This window comes from Cinclus cinclus, chromosome 4, assembly GCF_963662255.1.
Source record: "Cinclus cinclus chromosome 4, bCinCin1.1, whole genome shotgun sequence".
NCBI classification, from domain to species: Eukaryota; Metazoa; Chordata; class Aves; order Passeriformes; family Cinclidae; genus Cinclus; species Cinclus cinclus.
This window is the reverse complement of record NC_085049.1, coordinates 59244212-59267016: the sequence shown is the minus strand read 5'-3', so window position 1 is coordinate 59267016 and position 22805 is coordinate 59244212. Positions and strand designations below refer to the sequence as shown.

The window sequence follows — 22805 nt, the reverse complement described above, 5'->3', positions numbered from 1 at the left end:
CAGGTTTTAAGACTGGATGTGGCACGTAGTGCCATGGTCTAGTTGACAAGGTGTTGTCTGGTCATGGGTTGGACTCGATGATCTCAGAGGTCTTTTCTAAGCTAACAGATTCTGGGAAAAGCCTTCCTTAGCACAACAGTCCAGCAGTATCATGCCAGGTACAAACAGGAGACCCCAGGGACATTATCTAGGCGAGGCTTTCACATCCGTAGGTGCTCATATCCGACCTGCGGGCTTGCGCGGGCTCCCCCAGCGACACTTCCACGAACGCGGGTGGTGAGCGGGCCCCGGGCACAGCCCCGCGCAGCCCGCTCGGGCCGCCGGCCGCACCCGCGGCCGAGGGCAGGGGCAGGACTACAGCTCCCGGCGTGCCCCGCGGCCTCGCCCACGCGCGGCGCGGCGACACCGGCTGTGCTGCTGTGCGGCGGTGGAGCGCGTCCCGTGACGTCAAGACCCAGCAGCCAATCGCGGAACGGGGAGAAGAACTGCCGGCGTTCAAATCCTCCGCCTCCCCCGCCCGCCCCTGACCTAGCGGCCCCGGCACAGCGGCGGCGTGAGGCTCCCGCGCCTTCCCCGGCAGCCAGCGCCGGCGGAATTCCCGGAGAGGTGAGGGGAGAGGCGGCAGCCGCCGCCGTGAGCGGCCGGCGGAAGGGCCCGTGCGGGAGATGAGGCGATCCCGCGGGCTGGCGCGCTTCTCGGCCCCGCCTGCTGGGGGGCGCTCTCACCCGCGCCCTTCCCACAGGCGGGCGGGGGTCCCCCCACGAGGGCGCGCGTCTCGCGTGCCCGTCCGCGGCTCCGTCTCCACGCGCGGAGCGGGAAGGGGCGTTCCGGCCCTGCTTTGGGCCCCGTTTCGCGGGGCGGCGGGGGAGCGTGGGCCGGGGCTCGGCAGCTCCCTCGGGCGAAGAGAGGCGCCTTCGGCCGTCCCTGGAGCGAGCGGCGCGCCGAGGCTGTCAGGAGCTGGCGGGGCGGGGGCCTCGGGCCGGCGCCCCGCTCCAGCAGCACCCCGGTTGCTGGGCGAGCAGCAGGTAGCTGCTGTGTTGGCTGTTGGGGTCGACGAAGTGTTGTAATTAAAGTATTCGTCTGAACTAGGTTTTTTGATCATCAGGAAGTGTAAAGTTTCGTAGGGTCTTTAGGTGAGAAGGAAACCTGTCTTCGGACATTTGCAGATCCTGGTTCTGTTTGCCAAATAGACTAACTTTTTTTTTTTTTTTCTTCCCTCCCCCCCCCCCCCTCCCCCCCCCGGAAAAGCTTTCTCTACGGAAGAATTAACAGTGAAGAGACCTCTGGTAGGTTGACAGTTCGGTGTGGCTGATGTGTGCTATATAAAACACGCTTCAAGATGTGATGCTGGATTTGTATGTTGAGATTAGGTGGTCTGTGTGTAAGGTGAAGAACGACAAAGGAGATTCAAAGGAAAGAGAAGCCAAGAGGATGAGTTCATCTGTAAGGAAGATGATCATAGTTGAATGGAACTGTTTTTTAAAGAGTAAAATTGTTAATTAAACTAGATGGGCAGACTGACTTCTGCAGATGTTTATTTGTGTTCCTGTCTGGTAAAACCTTCATGGTTTGGAGGATATCCTCTTCCTTCTCAGTGCTGGATTTGGAGGTTGGGAGCGTCTGTGAGTTTGGCATCTGTGTGGTCTAATAGGAGTGGAGTAAATTATGTGGGTTTCTTTCTACTAGCAGTACCTACTTGAGAGGATAGTCATCCTAGAAAAATAATATTCTTCAACCTTGGAGATTTTCACCCCTTGTTTCTAAAATTGATGTTAAAGTGAAGGACCCCAGAAGAGAAGTCATACTCTGGGGAAGCTGGAGACCTCACAGATGGGTATCAGGAGTAAAGTATGTGTACACAGCTTTTGTATAGGGGATATTTTAAAACCAACACTGTTGACCTCAGACCCCTATAGGAGTATGGGGACACTTCTAATCAGACAAGAATGGAAGAGAACCAGCTTTCTGTTGAAAGAATGAAACTTCATCCCTTCTGACATCTGAAGTCTAAGTGTATGGTTTCTAAGCATTAGTTGTGTATAGTCTTTTATCCCAGCAGAGGTAGTGGGATAAGAAACATACACTGTTTATCCTGCTGGATTGATGGAGGCCAGTTCCTTCAGACAGTGATTAATATTCATTAATAACACTATGCAGCTGCTATGAGGCACAGCTAGCTTCAAAATTGTGCCTCAAGGCTGAATGTTCACTAATTTATTGTAAGTGTAAGATCATCCTGTTTAATGTGTGATGAATTTGTGTGGAACATCTGAAAGGAAAGAGCACCCAGGAAGCTGAGAGTTTTGTATGCAGCACACACAATGTTGTCAGCAACTCAGTGGTTCTTTAGCTGTGCTGACAAAGGCACTACTGGGAATATCACTGAAAAGGAAAAGCAACTGTGTTCATTCTAGCTTGCTTTGGAGAGCAGGGTGAATGTGCAGCACATATAATTAAAGGATGGGGTTTGAAAGGAGAGGAATATTGCGTTGTAATTGTTAATCTTGCACAAAGAGTAATGTCTTAATGTGGCCTTAATCCGTAGATTTACCTACTGTTTATTTATGAAGTATAGCAACTCCATCAAAACCCAGGTCTTGTAAGTGTTGGAAGAATCAGCGCCATCTGACTGGTTGGCTTTGGAATATTAATCTAGCCTAGCTGTCTTAATTGAGCTCTGGGGAAAAGTAGTAATGACACTGAAAACTCTATTAGATATCTGGGTAACAAAAAACACATTAGAGTTCAGATAAATGTGGTTATGTGTATTGATGCCTCTGAGAGGCTCCCTGGAACAGAGGCTAGATAGTGTTAAAGGAATAAAGTGGGTATTTATTAAAAAGCCTTCAAAGGACACACCTTGGGCAGTACAAGAGCCTGGCTGTGGCTCCACCCAAGACAGAAACAACATGGATCACCTGTCAGGAGTTTTCACACTTTTGTAAATTTTGATCCACCTACATATTTGGGTTAATTTTCCAATTACAACTTCAGGTTATGAAGTCCCATCCTCTTGAGATTGCTTTGTCATTGTCTACACTTCTTGGGCCTGAAGCTTCCATGGTGTCCTTGGTTCTTGGAATGGAAAAGGATTGTTTTGGCTAACTACCCTGTGAAGAGAACTTGCTAACACTTTATATGAAATTCAGAGTCACAAACTAATGCAGTAGAAAATCTGAGAAATATAAAAGCTAAAACTTAAGGCATCCATATAGATTATGTATTGTAGTTAGCGAGGTTTTGTGATAACGGTTTCTGTTAATTGACAGCTCTTAACTTTTGGAAAAAGCAGGAAAATGGCATCAGAAGACATTACTAAGCTTGCAGAGTCACTTGCCAAAACCAAAGTGGGTGGTGGACAACTGAGCTTCAAAGGCCAGAGCCTTAAACTCAACACAGCTGAAGATGGTAAGAGAAAATACCTTTGTGCTTTGGAAGCATCTCCCCGAAGTTATACTAATCCTGCATGGACAAATTGTCATATCTTTGATGCAGGGCTCCATCAGCTGCTTCTGATAGGGACACTTCCTTTCTTTTTGGTGCCCTGGCAGTGTTGCAGCTGATGTAAATGGGGTTTGGTGCCTGGTTTGCAGAACACCATTCTTGGTGTTCTCTCTAAGTGCTTTTGATAGTCACTGGGCATTAGAAATCAGTGCTCATTTTAAAAACAGTAAACAAGTGCATCACAGCTATTGGAACAAGACATACACAGAGGAATGGGCTGATATGTTAGCCTGCTGCAGTAGTTCACTTTCATCCTGTCTTGTTGCTCTATGTTTCACAATTAGTCTTACGGTGGCTGCTAATATAAATATCTGGAGAAATGTATGTATTAGATCAACATTTCTGCCATGCCAAGAAAGACTGCATGTTTTTCGGAGGTTATTTGCTATAATGCTTTCCTAGTTTACTCATGCTGAATGCTGAGCTTTTTTATAGGTTGGCTTAGTAGTTCAAAGGCACTGAACTATGGGGAAAGGCTTTGGAGCTCAGGAGCAATAGCAAGTGCCCATTGGCAGGAGAGACTCCAGCTTGCTTCTTTGCCTTGCATAGGATTACTGCAGAGTTAAATTGTTCCACCCAGACATGTTTACTGAACCGACATTACTTCTGCCAGTCAGTAGGAGCTTTTTCCTGTTGATGTGACAGCAATTCCCATCAACTTTTGACTTAGTCTCTGCACCTCTGTGCTGAATGGCAGAGGAATTTCATTTGGGAAGCAAAGAAATGTAACTTTTGCAAATAGGAGGATGGCTGTCAGAATAGAATAAGAAAAAAATTGAGAAGTAGGGAATGGAGAATGTTCTTTCTGGTGATCTGACACTTCAGCTCTGTTCCCATTGCTGTTTCAGGTGTTGCTCAGCTGTTTTTGCTAGAGGTTGAGCAAGTATTACTGGATCTCAGAGGGTTACTGAGGTAACCAAGGCAATGGTTAAAAGACCAACTAGATTATCTGCTTCTTGCAGCTGAAGAAGTGATCAAGCAAATAGAGGAATTTGATGGCCTGGAAGCCTTGCGCCTGGAAGGCAACACAGTGGGTGTGGAGGCAGCGAAGGTTATTGCCAAAGCCTTGGAGAAGAAAAGTGAGCTCAAGGTGAGATTGTCAAGTGGGGAGTAATCAAGGGGGAGAAGCAATGTGGAAATACTTAAGGCCTGTCTAGGCTCTTCCTGCAGGAGCCTGCTTTGAGTTACCCCCAAAATGAAAATACAGCATAACTTGGGGACTTTGGGATAATGGAAACACCTTCCTGTAACTTACTGTTTGGAAGACTTCCAATCTTAAAACTGGGAAGCTGTGTGACGGAGAACCTCTGCTGAGGGCATCATCTGTAAACAAAGAGCCATGACAAAAAAACCCCACAAAGTTCAAATGAAGTTCTCTGGAAATCTGAGTTGGATCTTCTGGGGAGTGAGTCTTCAGAGAATGTCTGAGTAGGGAGGAAATAATGGAGGAAATGCAACTTTGCCCAAGCTATGTTTTCCTACTGTTGCTCTAGCCTAATGGTAAGGGGATGCTGTGCTGCTAGAGACACTACACTGTCCCTTGAAAGAGAGTGGTATGAGACATTAATCACCCAAGTGTGGCTTTTCAAGTAAGTTGAGATTGTTGAACTTCATACCTTAGTAAAAACTACATTGCTGATGTATTCTTCTGTTTCCTGTTCTTTTTTTCCTGTGGTAGTTTTCTCAGTAGAAAAGCATTCCAGCTTGAACACAAGCAAGAATTCTTGTATAATGCTTATGGTGTGCATTTCAGTTACCTTGTCCTTGCAAGTGAAGTGATTGTAACACTGGATCTTGCAGCTCTTCAGTACAATCAAATGACAACCCAAGGGAAGGGAGACAGCATTAAGCTGTCCCCAGTGATGTAAAGCATCTTGTATGTATCAGTGTTCATTGCAGTGATGTTGACCTAAATATTTCAGTGTGTTTTTATCTGTGTGCTTCTTATTTTAGAGGTGTCATTGGAGTGACATGTTCACAGGCAGGCTAAGGTCTGAGATCCCTCCTGCTTTGGTAAGTAAAAACTAGATCTGAAACTTCTGACTAATATAACCTCTTTTCTGACCTGTCATGCTTTTTTGTGGGAGTCTGTATTTTGGTATAGAGCTGATCTCTCTCTGTGCTGTTAACACTGAATGTCTCAGAACGGGTGAGTGGTTCTCTTTTGCTCTTCCTGTATGAGATGGGGTTGAGTTGATTAAAGGTTAAATGTGTAACCATGCTGGTGAAGGAGATTTTCACTGGGAAAAACATCTTCATTACCCAACAGATAAAGTGAGAGCTAAGTTTTCTAAATAAATCATACGGCTGTGTTTTCTAAGACCATTATGGAGCTCCCCATCTCCTTGAGTCCCATGAAGCCAGACCATAAGCTCAACATTGATGAAAACAGTATATATTTCTTTCAGCAGCTTAGAGCAGAAAATTCACTTTGAGAAGTATTTGACCTAAAGGGATGGGATAGTGTCTTGGTAACTGCTTTATGGTTATCTTTAGCTTAATTTGCGCAACTTCCTCTCTGGATTTAGCAGTAAAATTTTATTTTGCCATGCGGCTTTACAGGATGTCTTCAAAGTGGAAATTTTTTTGCAGTATCACTCTCATACCTATCCACTGCAGTGATGCTGTCACTAAAAGTTAATCCATTCCCTCCCTCGCACTACCATCTGTTTCCTTACAGATCTCTTTGGGGGATGCACTCATTGCTGCTGGAGCCCAGCTGGTGGAATTGGACCTGAGTGACAATGCTTTTGGGCCAGACGGTGTGCGTGGCTTTGAGGCTCTGCTGAAGAGCCCTGCATGCTACACTCTGCAGGAACTCAAGCTCAATAACTGTGGCATGGGCATTGGTGGTGGCAAGGTAAGGGTTATCTGGTCTTTGGGAATGAAGTTGGGAGCAATCTTTGGTGACTGCCAACTCCCCTGCTCAGGGCAATTACACCAGGTTCTTCAAGCTTGGTCTAGTCAGGTTTTGAATATGGAGACTTCACAAGCCCTATGAATAGTCTATCCCAGTGTTGAACAACCCACACAGTTAAAAAAAGGGAGTTTGTGTTAAACTGGTGTTTTTTCTGCACTTTGTGCAGTTGTTTCACTCTGCCTTCTTTATACCATCTTCTATCATCATGTTGTTCTGGCTGTTTTTATATATGGCTAATACCTCCCCCAGAGCTTTTTCTTCTCCAGCCTCAGTCTTGGGGATCAGTATTATCCTAGTGAGTAAAATTCTCCAGTTCAATTGTCCTTTGCTGGACTCACCCCAGTAAATCCATGTAGGAACCTAGTATTGGGTACTGTGCTAGGATGCTTTTCTTTGGGCTAAGTAGAGAAGGATCTGACTTTCTGTGAGTTATTTTTCCCAAGGCAGCCCAGTAGAATCTCTACTTCAAGTGTGTATTGGTAGTTCATGGTCAACTTCCTACCCATATATGCTTGCCTGATTAGAAGCAAAATGTTCTTGAAGGCTTAGTGAGTTTTAGTGTTGCAAAATTATCAGTTCTTGCCTGAGACCACAGTGTGCAAGTGTTGCAGTAGACAGTTTTATTGTATACCCTGTTGTAGAGGCAGGTATGTTTCAATGATGCCCAAAGTATTTCCCAAGAGGTGGATCTACAAAATGCAGTAGGATTCCCATAGAGTGATATGCTGGAGGAGTACAAGCTACTTGTTTTATCTTTAGATATTGGCAGCTGCTCTGAAAGAGTGTCACAGGAAATCAAGTGCCCAGGGCAAGCCTCTTGCTTTAAAAATATTTGTGGCTGGCAGAAATCGTCTGGAGAATGATGGTGCCACTGCCCTGGCTGAAGCCTTTGGGGTGAGTATCAAACCAGAGCTGCTTTGACAGCAACTTTGAGTGCTGGTGTTAAAGATGATGCACATATCCTCAGTGTGGAGGCAGGAGCTGGTGGTCTGTTCACCAAAGATGTTTCTTGCTCCTGAAAGTGGAGTCTTCAACAAGTGGACTTAGAGTTGGTGAAGGTGTTTGTGACCTAAATTTCCAAACACATAACTAGCAGCTATGCAAAGTAGTTATGTGAGGAAGAAATAGTCATCTCCTGAGTAATTTAACAGTCCTGTTCCTTTTCCTCTCTCTGTGCTAATGGTTGTTGACTGGCACTGGGGTAGGTATCCCAGCTTGTCTTCTTGAGTGCTGCTTTGCTCAATCATCTGGCTAGGTGTTTTTGCAAGGATCATCTGATCAGAGCTTGAAGCCTGGCTTTCTCTAGCTGTCACTGGCCCGCTTGCACTTTTGTGGGAGGAAGAGAATTCACTGTCATTGGGGCCACCTAATTCCTTTTTCATACCCCAATTGCTTCTAGATGTGATTTATGAATAATAATGCATATTGTCAGGTATATTGACAATGATATTGCAGGTTACAGGTTGACTTTTTTTGTGAAGAACTGCCTAGGTGTGATTTTGATTAATCAGTAATCATAGGAAAAATGAGACTTTTTAAATACTTGAGTTATATAAGAATGTAATTCATGGAGAATCAGGATTGAGTGGTACTACCAAAATGGGGTTAATTACTGTTATATGACATGCTGTTTAGTCTATAAACAGTATATGTACTAGCTTTCTTACATGTTTGCTTCTGTGGTCAGGGCAAAATGTGGGTTTTAATTAGAAAATTAAAGTTATGTTTTGTGGTCTGTTTCAGTGTTATTGAACCACAGGCAATGAGCTCCTTTTTAATGTTATTTAGAGTAGGTGTATAGGACAGTTATACTTGTCTCTTTGAATCAGGGCTTTGCATTTATCTGACACTTCCCATGTGTCTGTGATTTCACTTAGATTTGTGACAGAGTTGCTGGGAAATAATTCACTGTAGAAGAACTGATGGAGTTTTGAAGCTCAGAACAATTTTAAGTTAAATCCTAGGAGTGGAGCAGTATGCTCTTGAGATGAAGTATGTTTTCTAAAGACTTTTTTTTTTTTTTTTCTACATCCTTTTCCAGATCATTGGAACTCTAGAAGAGGTCCATATGCCACAGAATGGAATTAACCATCCTGGCATAACAGCACTGGCACAGGCCTTTTCTATCAACCCATTGCTTAAGGTTATAAACTTGAATGACAACACCTTCACAGAGAAAGGAGCTGTGGCCATGGCAGAGGTGAGTTGTTTTAAGCAGTTCTTTTGGGTTTGGTCTCAAGTCTGCTTGGCATTAGCACCTTTGGGTTGGTGGAACCATGTCATGCTGCATGAGGAAAGATGGCATTCCAGAAGTAATAGGAAGTTCACTTGCATGTCCACTTTCAAATCTGTGCTGTCTTGCTGTGCAGACTCTGAGGGCGCTTCGGCAGATTGAAGTGATCAACTTTGGGGACTGCCTGGTGCGTTCCAAGGGTGCTGTTGCTATTGCTGATGCTGTTAAAGAAGGGCTTCATAAATTAAAGGTATTGTCTTCTTGCTGTTCAGATCTTTTGAAAAATGACAAGTTTTCAATTTCATGTTTTTTTCTGTTCATTCTTGTACTGCTACTGATCTACTTTAAGATAGGATTCAGTTCCATGCAGGCTCTGTGCTCACAACTGAAAAACAGCAAGCTATGCTATGGATCAGTGGCATCCCACCATCCAGCTAGGGCTGTGCTATGTGGAGGTGTATGAGTGATGTGTTTAGTCTTTGCCTGATGTTTTTGTAGCTGTGTAGGCTCTACTCAGTAAGTGCTACTCAAGAAATCTGATAGTGGAAGTATCTGCTGTTAGAACTTCAGAGCTTCAAGAGTGGGGAGTGACATGAAGGGGACTTAATGAGCAGCATGTCTCTTCACTGTTTCATAGCTCATGCAGTTAATGCTTTTTCTTTGTTAGAGCATCAATCAAAGGTTGAAGTATTTTTATTTTTTTGGTGATACCACAGCCTCCTATATCAGTATTTGCACAGGACTTGAATCTGACAACATTCAGGATAGGCTGAAGTCAAATTAATAACATAAGTGAAGTAGGATCTCTAGAAACACCTGCCATGAGTCATGACTGCCCTGAGACAGTTGCTGAACATGTGATTACTAGTCTTGCAGTCAAAGACAAAAATTAAACTAATACCTATTTGTGTGTGTGATGCTGATACAGAAAGAAGTAAGTTCTTTTTGGTGTGTAATCCCTTGCTTGGGCTTCTATTGGTTCTGGTGGAATATGTCTGATTCTCCCAAGCAAGCTTAGGTAATGGGATATTGAGATGAACAGAAAGAAGTTAAATAGTTTTTTCCAGAGCACAAATGGTTAAGGGAAGGTAGCATGAAGCAATTACAGCTGATTGATTCTGTTCAAGGACTGCTTCCCTTCTGCTGTTAATATTCAATCCCTTCTCACGAAGGGGTTGATTGAGCACGATGTGAAATGGTGGGGGGATGGTGTCTGGCTGTTGAATTACTTTACTCTTACTAGTCCACATGGTTTCTCTGTTGGCTGGGTCTGTCAGAAGTAGTACAACTCATGGCTTTTTTGAAGGCCTTAATTGGCATCTGAGGTATCAAAGGAAATGGTCAATCTGTTTAGTACAGTAGCTGCCCTTCTTCTGTTAGACTTACTGGTGTGTGAGTTTGAGTGCTCTTTTGACCCTTGATAAGTGAAGATCTCCAGTCAGCTGATGGCTAAGGACTGAAATTTCAACTACCTTTTAGGTGAGCGGTGATCTGTAGGTATTTTAATATTTCCACCTTTAATAGTGCTGCTCTTAACCACAAGTATGTTTTGAAATTCCCCTTTCAAGTATACGAGGTAGGAATATGTCAGGCTTTTTCAATTAGTAACACTTTTTTTTTTTTTTTTTTTTTTTTTTTTTTTTTTTTTTTTTTTTTTTTGCTGGGAGTGTCTTCAAATGAGTCTTTCCAGGACACTTGAGGACATGAAATGTATGGATATGGTAGATGTTAATAGGAATTCTGCAGACAAAATGTTCTCCTGCATTTTTAGGAACTGAATTTGTCTTTCTGTGAAATCAAACGAGATGCTGCTCTGACTATTGCTGAAGCTATTGAAGATAAGACAGAGTTGGAGAAATTAGATCTCAATGGTATGTAAGTTTGCTAGATCAAAGTATATCTAGTTTGATTCCAGTGAGAAACCACTAGGAAGAATGTTGACAGAACCATATATTCTATTCTTGCAATTGTCAGCATATAAAAACTACTCAGTAGCTGGACTTGCATGACATTGAGACAGGAAATTGTTAGATCCTGAAAGTTTTATTAAACCATTAACTCAGTTAACTGATAAGCATTTTTGGTACACTTGATAAGGTGGGAAGATTAAGCTGATATCTATACCTGTTTTCTGTAAAACTAATTATTCAGTGCTGTCTCAGATACTTCATACATGCAGACAAAAGCCTTTGAGTGCAACTCTGCAGGAGAGTGTGAGAACTTTGACTTCTGTTGTCTTTTGCTGTTCATACCTTGGGTCACTGCATTTCACTGGTGCTGAGCTTGTGTCTTTGTTTTAGAATCACTGAGAACAAGAGCTATTTAGAGAAATAACAGGAAGTCTCTCCAACAGATTCTGAAACATTAGGGGGTTTTCATCTCCAACCATTGTGTAATGCTACTGAAATTTGTTTAACAACTGTTAGATTGTCTGGTAAGTGCAGCTTGTGTTGCTGCCTCTAAGGTGTTGTGCAGAAATGGCACGTCACTGCTGGATTTCAGAAACAAGAGATAGACAAAAATATACAGCTAGGTCCACAAGAACAAACTTGTGTGCATCTATCAAGTCTGCTCCCTTTCCTCTTATCAATCTAGGTAACTGTTTGGGAGAAGAGGTATGTGAGCAGCTCCATGAGATCCTCGAAGGCTTCAATATGGCATCAGTGCTGGGATCTTTGAGGTAGGCACGGTACCAGAGTTTAAATCAGGAATTTTCTGACAATTTTCATCGCTTTCATTGACCTATCTCATTTTAAAATAAGAACTCTCTTTGCTGATGGATGTTGATCTGAGTGTGGAGCACAGCCAAGGATGTGTCTTAAACTTTTCACTGATGGACTTACCTTAGCATAAGTAACTGATTGATCTCTTCTTGCTGTTCTCAGCTGGGTGACTGATGTCTGAGTGTCCCCTTGGTGTGCTGTAGGTGAGATGTGCTTCCTGCAGTAGGACTTTGAGAGGCTGCTCTTCTGTTCTTGAAAAGTTTTGAGTGCTGGTGTACAGGAATTTCAGGTGTATAATTAATTAATGGAATCTGTAACATTTACACCTTAGTGATGATGAAGGGGATGAGGATGATGATGAGGAGGAAGATGATGAGGAAGAGGAAGAAGAGGAGGAACAGCAACAGCTGAAGGAGAGGGGAGTGGAAGAACAGGAGTCACTGACTCCTAAGAAGATAATCGACTCACAGGTAAGCTTACTTCGAGATGAATTCTTGTTTCATCAGCTGGAGAAGAGTAAAGGAGGAAATGAGATTCCAGAGTCTGAACTTGAAGTGCTGACAGGCAGTCACATTCCTGCATGGGGTGGCACTATTGTAGCATTCAGGAAATAAAATGGATTAGTTGAAAAGTATTTTGTTAAAGTGTGCATATTTTGTTGATGTGTGCATAAAGTGCACGTGTGGAGGGAAAGGCTGAGTAGTGGTTGTAGCAACACACTAGCAAAAGTCTTCATGTTCAGAAAGTGGTGGGGACCTTGTACATGCAGTGCCATGCCCTCGTGCTAGCATATCCTGGCCATTCCAACTCTGGGCTTAGGTCAGCCTCAGGCTGTTTTCAAACAGAGCAGATTCTGGCCTGGTATAGCTGTGCCCTTGAGGTGTCCCATCTGCTTTTGCTCAACCAGTTTTAGTTCCAAGAATAGACTTGAGATGGATTCCACCTGTTTCAGGCTTCAACTCCAGTGCCATCTCCTCCTGTGGATGTTGCCACATTTCTTGCTTTCCCATCACCAGAGAAGCTGCTGCGACTAGGACCAAAGTGCTCTGTGCTGATAGCTCAGCAGGTAGGTGAACTGGTGCTTGTCTGGGCTTGATTTTTCTCTCAAAGTTGTCTAATTGCCAGAGGTGATAACTAGGCCTAGATTTGCATCTTTTCTCCAGTGATCCCAAATAACCTTATGGAAGCAGATGATGCAGCTAATGCTTAAACTGGCATCAGAGCTTCTGCATGAAGTAATTTTGTGTTGCTTTTGCCTTGTGATATGGCCAAGGCAAAGCTGATGTCAGTCAGCTGAAGACTGATTCTTGCCACAACCCTAGCAGAGACCCATGTTGTGTAGCAGTTGTGTAGCAGCTGTCTAGCAGTTAACTGTTCTCTATTTTTTTCCTCTTTCAGACAGATACATCTGATGTAGAGAAAGTAGTTGCAACCCTCCTAAGGATATCCTCAGTCTTCAAAGATGAAGCCCCAGTGAAAACAGCGGTGCATGAAACAACAGGTGACTGGGCCTTTCTTCACTTTGTGGTATGACCTTGTTCAGTGTCACAGACACCACTGCAAGGTGGGACAAGGCCCCTGTGAGCTAGGCCATTGGGCCTTCTTGTCCCTGGCAGATAAAGTGCCAAGCTGTGCCCTGCTGTTGTGGAAGATTCATTCTGAACCTGGCATAGTTTGTGCTGCCAAAGCCTTTCCCTGTTGTAGCTGCTGTTGTAGTGGGCTGGTACTGCCCTTACTGCATCTCCTTGATGCTGGGTTATCCATTTCCAAGGCTGTTGATTTAAAAAGCATTTTGCAGGAAGTAGCCTCCATGGTGTAGTGTTACAAGACTGTGAGGAGAGACCTCCTAGTTGATGTCTCTTATCTTTAATTTCTTCAGGGAGCAGAGATTTCCAGCATGGGGCAGGATACAGAAACCAGTGTTCAAACAATGCATTCCTCACACTATATTGGAGTAGTAGTTTGGATTAGGTCTGATTAGTGTGTAATAGTATATTCTTTCATGGTTTTGCTTAGAAATGGGAGCTTCCAAACAATCCTGGGCATTTGACCACTGCCTTTCACTTTTTTCTAATCCCCCAGCAGTGCAGTTCCTCCCACACATGAGCTACCTATCATTATTGGGCAAAAGAACTGGATTAATTATTTTGAAGACCACTTAAAGTGGTGTACTGTGCATTTTTCTAGTTTGGAGTTTCTTTGTTTGGAATTCATAGACATGGTGAAACTTGTTTTACAAACAGTAGCACAGTAGTTCTCTGCAGTTGGTTATGGGTCCAGTCAGTGAAAAATAGTTGGCACCTCACTGAGCTAGTGCAGTTTGTGGCTCATGCCTGTTATGAGTTGTCAACAGTAAAAAAATGGAACAAAGGATATTACTGTTGTCCCAGGTGTTTGTGTACATATTTATCTTTATCCCTGCTTCTTCAGGAAAGATAGAACCTGGCAATTTCTTTCCTTTCATAAAAGCAGCCAACAGCTGATAGTCATCAGTGAGAGCCCTGGTTCATGTCTGGCACTGTTCTACAGCCACTCTAGTGAATTCTGCCCATTCTAAGAAAACAGAATTGTCAGAGGTCAAAAATGGGTTGCGTTGCCTACCTTGTACACATGAGATGTTAAAGCACTGTTTTGTGGCACTGTATTGGTCCTGAGGGAGCCCACAGAACAGCTGAACAAACGTTGTCATTGTCTTCTCTCATTCCTTGTGGTTTCAAATGAAAGGTGAATTGTTGCTGGCCTTTAAGAAGTCAAGGCTCTACCTCTTGGTGCTCTAGTTCATCAGCTCATGTTTTTATGCATGTATACACATAGCATGCATGCTCAAATGCACTGAGCAGAGCTGCTGGTGGTGCACAGGATTGGGGTGTATTGCATCTGAAGCTTGGCAGTGTGGGAATTCTCATGTGGGCTTTGTGCATTTTGTTGGATATTTTAAATTTGTTATTTCCTCCTTTATACTTAAGGGGTTTTACCTGTCTTAGTGTTTCAGAGCTTATAGCTACAGAGGCAAATGAAATGTGAACAGATATTACATCACAAAACTGATTTAACAGCTGAGTTTCTGTATGATCCATTTTAACCTTAAAATTGATAAATGTCCTTTCTCTGTATTGCTTAAACTAATGTGCTTATTTATTTTTAGATGCCTTGATGAAAAAAGCCTTCAGTTCTGCCACATTTAATTCGGATGCATTCATCACAAACCTCTTGGTCCACATGGGACTGCTGAAGGTGAGGAAGCAGGAAAGAGTTAAGTCATGGTCTGTTTAGGCTGTTGAAGGCCAGACTGGCAGAATTTTGGGTAATTAGGTTGCCATGGAAGCAGCTGGGTGTCTGTGCATGCCTGATGCCCAGGGACAATGGAAGTCTGCAGGTCCAGCAGAAACTGCAAATTGCAAGGTTGGATTAGGATGAAGGATGTGTCACCTTTTTTTGTACATCTCCTGCTCAATGTGCTCTGCATTCTCACTCATTTCCTGAAGGTAGGGAGGGTCAGGTGAGACAATAATGCTGCTGCTGGAGTATGGTGTCTGTAAAAGCCATGTCAGTCTTACTAGTTATTGAGGTCCTTTAGGGCATTTCTTGAGAGGATGTCTCAAAAATGTGGATCAGCTACTCACACCAGATCTATGGCATTCAACGTCATGCTTTGGAGACTCTTTGCCAAATACTGCTGTTAAGTAATTAGTTGTAAGGAATAAACTTACTGTGGGAAGATGAAGGGTCAGTGGGAAGCCTGTGATTTTCACAGAATTAGTGGCTTTATTTTCAGTTAGATGACTGTGGAGAGGTTCTGTCTGCAGAACCTTAAACACCTCTGCCTGCTTGTGCTACAGAAGTTAGTATTTCTCACTGCCTCAAGACCTGGAAGTTGAGAATATAAACTTGGATTAAGACAATTCTGAACTATAGAAAAGCCATAATCTATTATAATAGCCTCCTAGTAAATAGGCTTATGAATGTCCTTCTGGTAATATCCAGCTTGGGATCCAGACCCTTGTTGACATGCATGGATATGGCTTAATTTCCTAAAAACAGTTTAACCTCTCCCTGTATTCATTGCATACTGGACCAACACTCAGCTTCCCACTTCCCAGAAAGGTCAGTGGAACCCAAGGTGGTGGCATTTGGTTGTGCACTTGATGTCCACCTACTTCTTGCCCATATGGAAAAGAGCAATATGCATAAGGCACAAAACACAAACTTGTGCTCCTGAAGAATTCTTTCAGGCTGGGAAGTGGCACTGATGATAAAGCCCTGGAGGATTAACCTGCTGACTGTCATCTGTGATGTGCCTAATTCAGCACCAGTCCCCTGCATGTGGAGAAGGTGAATGCTCCATTTTGAGTCCTATGTATCTGGAAGCGTGTGAGAAACTGATATTCTTAATACTGTGAACTCCAAGGTCATACAGGAGGAACACAGGTTGAAATGCTGGTAGAGAAATAAATGAAAACAATGTAGAGTTGGGACATGTAGGAGTAAGAATAACTTATGCATCATGTAAGCAAGGGGATGTCTGTCTCTTGGCTTTATCTTGTACATAACTGAGACCAGTTGTGGGAGCACTGCATCATGTTCTGGAGGGAGCCTGTCAAAGAGCTGGAGGTGGTATAAAAATGAACTACAGAATAATACAATAAAATTTAAGGCAACTGAATTCTTTCTGGGCTGAAGTCTGGTGAAATTCCTCAGGAGAACACTTTGACACAGAACCTCTGAGAAGATTTGGCTGTTTCACTTGCAAGGTTCACTACTTCCCTTCCCCTACTAGTACTGCTGTCAGGCAAGTACTAGAATGTTCTTGATACATTATTTCAGGTGCTGGGAGACTATGGAATTGTTCACCTTGGTCTTGTCCTTGATCTAGTGACCAGCTTTTGCTGCTGCTCTGTGTGGGAGCACTTCATTCAGCAGAGAATTCCTTGTCTGTGAATTATAGTGGGTTTGATCAAATCCCAATTGTCTGATGTCTGATTTCTTGTCCATTTCTTAGAGTGAAGAGAAGATCAAAACCGTTCCAAGTCTTTATGGTATTCTTATGACCTTGAACCATATGGTCCAGCAGGATTATTTCCCTAAATCACTGGCCCCAGTTCTCTCGGCTTTTGTTACAAAGTGAGTATTGTATTTGTCATACAGTCTTCTCTGTGGGAGCTTGTGAAACTGAGGGTTAATAGCTGCATGTAAGCTGTTGTGAAAGCCCACAAATGTCTGTTCTGAAATTGAGAATTAATAGTTTAATGGGCCTCTGTTTTATTGTGTTTACAGTGTTAGGTTCAGAGTTTAAAAAAAATCCTAAAGAGGGGAAAGTGGGAAGTTGGCTTTGCAAGGAAGTGCCTCTGGAGGAGAGACTGCTAATGCCTCTCACAGAAGAGATGTTTTGAGCTTAAGGAAACCTGCTGGGTTTCTGGCCACTGCTTGAGTGAGCTGTGGGTACACTGGATCTAACTATGCCCTCCAAGTCATTCTTCAGAATTGAGGGTCAGCAGAGCTCTGCCAGAGTTGTCATGCTGTGTGACACTGAACACCAGCAGATCAAAACTTCAAAACACAAAGACTGAATTTGTTTTTAAATGGAACTTCCTACTGTGACAGCAACCAAATTAGTGATTTTTCTGAGAACTAAATGGGGAGCATAAGTACTGAAGAAGCTGCTTTTACTGACTGCTTGTACTTATTGTTACTTCCCCTATAGATATAGAACCAACCCACCAGCTTTAGCTTTTAAAATGTATTTAATGGCTATGGAAACAATATCTCTCCTGAATTAAATTGGTATGAACTTCAGCACTGATGAGATTCAAGGAAAAAACCCATCAAATGGATTTGCAATAGAATTGCATACTACTGCTCAACAGTCAGAGGAGAAACAGCCCATGAAGGGCACTTTAGGCAAAACAGCAGAGGCCTGAAACCTGTTTGGACCTTGGTGGCTTGCTCAGCATGGACCATGTGCTGGGTAGGGTGAGAGCAGCTTTTTAGCAGGTTCCAGAATGAGGCTTAAGCCTTCCTGAATTTCATGGTATATGGGTTATCAGCAGCTGCTTTGGATCCCTTGCTGGTGAGAGGTGGAGGCATCAGATAGTTGTAGTCAGTATGAAACATGGGCAGTAGGAATGCAGTCAAATACTGGTAGTCTGTCTTGGTTCTACTGGACTTGGAAGCTGGCCACTTGTGATAGGGGAGAAGAGTTTTCGAAGCATTGGTGTGGCTGATGAAGCTGTCAAGACTGACAGGTAGCAGTTGTTTTGTTTGTATGTTCCATGAACACCAACTGAGGTCAGTTTTGGAAAATAAAGTAGCTTATTTGCACTTGTGCAAATGCTAACTGGAGGCTCTTCTTGTGGAATACTTTGCCTGCTGCCTCCTCTCTTTGTGCTGATTAGGTTAAGCCACTTACATGCCAGTGTCCATGTGCTTTATTGACTGAACAAATATACCTCCAACTCAATCATTATAAGTTTAAGCAAGAAGTACCAGGACTTGCCATATGAAGTTACCTAGACCTATCACAGAATTTCTGCTGTTTCCTACACTGCTGCCTTGCTCTTGCTTGTTGATCAAGCCCCAGCCCTCAAAATGGAATTTGAATTGCTAGAAGCTTGGGCATTTGACTATCTTAATTGTTTATGTCAGGTAGCAGTGTCCAGAGTAGCCACTTAATGCTAAATGTCCTAGCAGATTTTGTTCAGAAAAGGTAACTTCTCTCCCTTCTTCCTGAACATGTGCACATAGGCTTTTCCCAATAAGTGTTTTTAAGCTGTGGTGGATGCTGTATGTGACAAAATAGAGTAAAATTTTGGTCTTTGTGAATTCATCAACAAAACCCCATTGACTCCAGAGCCTACATTTCACTGTGAGAGGGGAGAGTCTCTTGGTGGAAGTATGAGACTGTTCATAGGTTCTGTAGAAGCTAAGTGAGAGCTGAGAGTCTCTCTCAGTGGAAGGCACCAGTGCTAATGCCAATCCTCCACTGCCCCTGGTGCTATGAAATGCTTGGAGCTGAAGTTTTCTACTTTACAGACTTGTTGCAAGCTGTGATTTTTATAGGGAAAATTTTGTCCTGTGCTGCATAATGAAGTGCATGCTAGTTACAAGTAATCTATAGGCATTTCTTACAATGCTTTCCCTTAAGGGAACAAGGGCAATAGCACTAAAATCTGTGTATGGGTAAATGTAAATAGTTCAAGAACTTCACGGTCCACTTAACAGCCTGTTGTGGTTTAACCCCAGCTGCCACCTTAGTCCCACATAACCACTTACTCTTACCCCAGTGGGATGGGGAGGAGAAGACTGAAAGTGATCAAACCTGGGGTTTGACATGAAGACAGGTTGATAGGTAAAGCAAAACTGCTTTCTCCAGGAAAGCTCCATCAAAGCTAGCTTTTTCCTTCTGCTTTACCTGCTACACATCATGCCATGTGCTCTGGAGCATCCCTTTGAACAGTTGGGTCAGCTGTCCTGGCTCTGTTCCCCCCTGGCTTCTTGTGCACCCCTGGCCTACTTGCTGGTGGGGTGGTGTGAGCAACAAAAGGCCTTGATGCTGTGTGAGCCCTGCTTAGCAGTAACTGAAACATCTTTGTGTTACAAGCAGTGCTTCCAGCACAAATCCAAAACACAGTCGCTCCTGTGAAGAAAATTATCTCATCCAAAACCAACAGACAGCTTCTCATTTAACCTCTATCCCTTGTCTGGTCTTGGAGTTCAGTCAGAGAGAAATTGCAATCCTAAAGTTAAACCTCTAGCTGGTTAACCTAATATTCAGGACTCATCTGGCCCCTGTTTCTGTAACAAATCTAATTCCACGCTGTCAAACCTATGATTCCCTCACTTGCAGAAAACTGGCATTTTTGTGGTATTTTCTATTTTTTTTTCTCATTTTGGTTTGCAGTTAGCTCTTTGGGGCTTTTAAAGTTCTTGTAGCTGCCTAGGCCAGAGCTCTGCTGTCTTTCACTGCAAGGAATAGGAATAGGCACTGGAATAGGCACTTACTTCGTTCCTTGTGACAATTTTTTGTTGTAGGCAGCGTTCTCTATTCAATAGTAATTACAGAATTATGGATACAAACTGTAAACAGCATCCATCTTACTCTGCTTGCTGTCAAGCCTTATTTGGGTTTCTTGGACTCAAGAGGGTGCTGTGATACCACATTTGCTTTTCCATAACTTTTTAGGTGGAAATTCTGAAAGTATGTGGATGTCTGTCCACTTGTGACTTGCTGGAGGTGGAGTTTTTTTTTGTTTTGTTTTTTTTTTTTTTTTATGTTCTTTACTGTTGGAATTGTATCAAATTGCTGGTCTCTTTCAACAGTCTGTAGCACAGAGTGGCAGGCGGGTAACTCCACAGCAACTGAAGAGGATTTTATTGCTAGAGGAGGCTTAATGTTAGGAGAGGAGGCTGAGGGATCTTGTCTGATCAACATCAGTGGTCCAGGTTCTCTGTCTCTCCATCCAGGTGTCTGGATGGACCCAGCCACCCTCATCAAACAGGGCTGGGTCTTCCAAAAATGAGGGCTGAAACGTGTCTCCCAGCCACTTTGAAGACCAACTCCAAGCTTTAATTCTGTGACACTGTGTATTCAGTATGAGGCATTGAATGGCTCTTGGGGGGAACAAAAAGGGTTCATTTTTCTCCAAGATGTGCTGCTATTAAACTGCAGTTGCCATGGAGTGATGTACCAAACCTCTGCAGCTATTGGTCATGTGCTGTACACCTGGACATGAACTCTTGGCTCCATCATAGATATTCCACTCTTTATTTCAGCTCACCCTTCTTTACCAAATTGAGTAGGTTTCACAGCTGTTCATTTTTAAAAGGTTAGGTTTTGTTACAGGTTTTGCTGTGGTGAGGTGGGAGAGAGGTAAAATCAATGATTTCTAATCTCAGATCAGTGGAAAACGTTGGGAAAAATGTTTCCTCCAAAGAAAATTCTTTGGAGGAAGTTCCCTAATGGATGGATTGAGACTGGTAAAAGTTTCAGTGATGCTGAGCCAGCAATTAGCCTGCAGAAACAGAAATATACATTACTGGGAGGCAATGGAAACATTATAGAAATTTAGCCTCATGTTAACTCTGCTGTGAGTGTATTTCCATGGTTTAATTTCAGGGAGCAGATTATTAGGTGTAAATCTGACTTAGCTATTGCAGCCTCTGTCTTGGGCCCTTTCAGGTGATGTTCTGCATGTTCTGTGGGCTGTTTGTAAGGCACCCTGAAAGGTGGCTCTGTTGCCTTTTTTCCCCCAACCTGGAAATGAAACCCAAGATAATTTTAGTAAGGAAGTAATATAAAAGGGGATCTTTATTTGAAGGCCTCCAGAGACAGTTATGAAAAGATATCCACAAAAGCCCTACCCCCCCCGGGGTGAGTACCTGTTACAGGTTTTAGGTTTATAAAGCTTGTAGTGTTTATTTGCTCAGTTAAAGGTAGACACAAAGCCACTCTTAAATTCAGTATTTTAAATCTCTGTCTCCCTTCTTTCTACAGACCCAACCGTGCTCTTGACTCCTGTTCATTTGCTCGCCACATGCTCTTACAGACCCTCCACCAGCTGTAAGACACAAGAGATGTCAAGATGACAACAGGTGTGTCCTTCCTTCCCCAAAGGACTGTCATCAGCAGAGAACTTGGAGCTGCATAGTGGGAGAGGATCCCAGAGCCCATACAGACATGCTGTCCATTTTTCTTCCCTGTAGGAAGTCTGTCCTTCCTTCTGCTTTCATAAACTTGAACAAATCCTTGCTGAATTGTCTTCTACTCCTCTTGAAGTGATTCCATGGTCTGTAGGGCAGGTGCATATGCTAAAATATGTCTATACTGCTGTGAACTCAGCATGAGTTGAAGAGTTTTCTGTTTTGGTTGCATTGGCAAGGGTGCCAAGACTAACATGGGGCCCAGAAGAGCTCTCATCTGGATCAACCATTGATCAAGTTGGGCATTTTATTTTATTGGACTTTGACTCCTGCCTTATAGCATTTAGTGTTGTGCCAGAGGGAGGCTGTGCTGCTGCTGCCCTGCTTCTCTGGCCATGGGGGTGCTGCTCATGGCTCAGAGGAGTGATGTGTGATCCCCTTTGGTTCTTCTTTCAAGTCTGTTGTCAAAGGCAGTGTGTTGCTGATTTTTATTTTAATATACTCTTCCCCTTCTGCTGTGGCTTGGAGTATTTGTGTAGTGTGGCTGATCCTGGTCGCCATTGCTTAAGGGAGCAAGTATATTTTATTGTAAATTTTTTTTGTCATTGCCTGTGTTGTTTATTCTTCCTGCCCTTTTTCTTCTCACCCTAATTAAATAGGCTTGATCTGGAAATTAATACAGTCCATGAAATCCCTGTGGAATGTGTTCCTTTCTCCTCCCTTTGACAAATCACTGGGCCTGTGTGCACTGTTCACATGTTTGAAAACCAAGCATGTGTAAGAATATGGAGAGGCTGTGCTTTTCTTTTGCACTGAACAAGTAGCAGAAGATGCCCCCAAGTCTGTCTGGAGGATTGTCCATGTGCCTTTGAACCACCATGACATTCTTCCATATGACTTACAAATGTTTATGTTGATTGCCTGAAATGTTATGTAAATAAAAGTTAACTCCACAGCCTTATCATGATCTATAAAACCTAGGCTGGGATTTGGAAGCCTGTTTTGCAGCTGTGTGTGATTGCAGAGTTTGCAGTGGAACACAAAATTGGACTGGAATGGAGCCTGGTTTGTGTGAGGAGAGGGGCAAGAGTGAGAGGGAGCCAAGTAACCCATCTCTTTTATTGGTGGTCTCCTGTTCCTGTCCAAAACAGGAACATGGTAGAGGAGCAGGTTTCCCTCCAGGCATCTTCCAATTCCTGGCAGTCTAAATAGGAATAGCAGTGCCAACACTTAAGAGCACTATTGTGCTACTCAGCAGTCAGTACTGTGAGGCAAACATGAAACTTGTTACTGTCCCACATTACCAAGATGAGGTAAATTTAAGTACTTCATCTCATTGGCTAAAAAAACCAGGCTGGAATTCACATGAATATTCTCAGGAACCTCTGAGCTTTCCTTAAGAATGATTGGACTAAAAACTCTTATCACAAGTCTTTCTGGTGTGATATCATGCACAGCTGAGATTTGGCCAGCCCATCTTTCTGGATTTCCCTTTGGAAAGCTGTGACTTGATGCTCTGATCATTTAAATGCTGGTTTTTTTTTTCCTCCCCCTCTTATCAAATTGAATGGAGTAGTTCTTGAATTTTGCAGTGATTGTGAGAAAATAAATGTAATCAAACAAATAGCCAGCTCTGTTAGGCAGAGCTCTGTGGACTTTGTAGGTTTGTACTGCCCCAGCATTCATAAAGGCCAGAGGGTTACAGACTACTGAGAGCAACATGGCATTTACGGCTTTGGCCAGATTCCAAACTGGTGGTGTTTGTCTTGCTTTTCTTCAGAATTTGGGG

The 22805-nt window shown here is 43.3% G+C and overlaps 1 protein-coding gene across 5 annotated transcripts; it reads left to right on the top strand.

Moving 5' to 3' along the window:
- Positions 1-480: 480 nt before the first annotated feature.
- RANGAP1 (Ran GTPase activating protein 1) lies at positions 481-21613 on the top strand. 5 transcript variants are annotated; one of them, XM_062492218.1, is made up of 17 exons: positions 481-606; positions 1249-1286; positions 3290-3408; positions 4467-4594; positions 5458-5517; positions 6185-6364; positions 7184-7318; positions 8466-8624; positions 8794-8907; positions 10429-10528; positions 11253-11337; positions 11712-11850; positions 12333-12446; positions 12779-12881; positions 14526-14614; positions 16380-16501; positions 20871-21613. In XM_062492218.1, the coding sequence occupies exons 3-17, from the start codon at positions 3297-3299 to the stop codon at positions 20938-20940; spliced, it is 1710 nt and encodes a 569-aa protein (XP_062348202.1). In that variant the 5' UTR covers positions 481-606; positions 1249-1286; positions 3290-3296; the 3' UTR covers positions 20941-21613. The 5 variants fall into 5 exon arrangements, with proteins under 5 accessions (XP_062348202.1, XP_062348200.1, XP_062348201.1 ...); XM_062492216.1 differs by having other exon boundaries at positions 3270-3408; XM_062492217.1 differs by lacking the exon at positions 481-606 and adding an exon at positions 1115-1133 and having other exon boundaries at positions 3270-3408.
- The last annotated feature ends 1192 nt before the right edge of the window (positions 21614-22805 follow it).

What these genes read in the sequence shown, in the direction of transcription:
- RANGAP1 (XM_062492218.1), top strand. Translation starts at nt 3,297, where the DNA reads ATGGCATCAGAAGACATTACTAAGCTTGCAGAGTCACTTGCCAAAACC. An exon ending in CTGAGATCCCTCCTGCTTTG is followed by an intron (nt 5,518 to 6,184) that starts GTAAGTAAAAAC and finishes GTTTCCTTACAG; the next exon opens with ATCTCTTTGGGGGATGCACT. An exon ending in AGAAGATAATCGACTCACAG is followed by an intron (nt 11,851 to 12,332) that starts GTAAGCTTACTT and finishes CACCTGTTTCAG; the next exon opens with GCTTCAACTCCAGTGCCATC.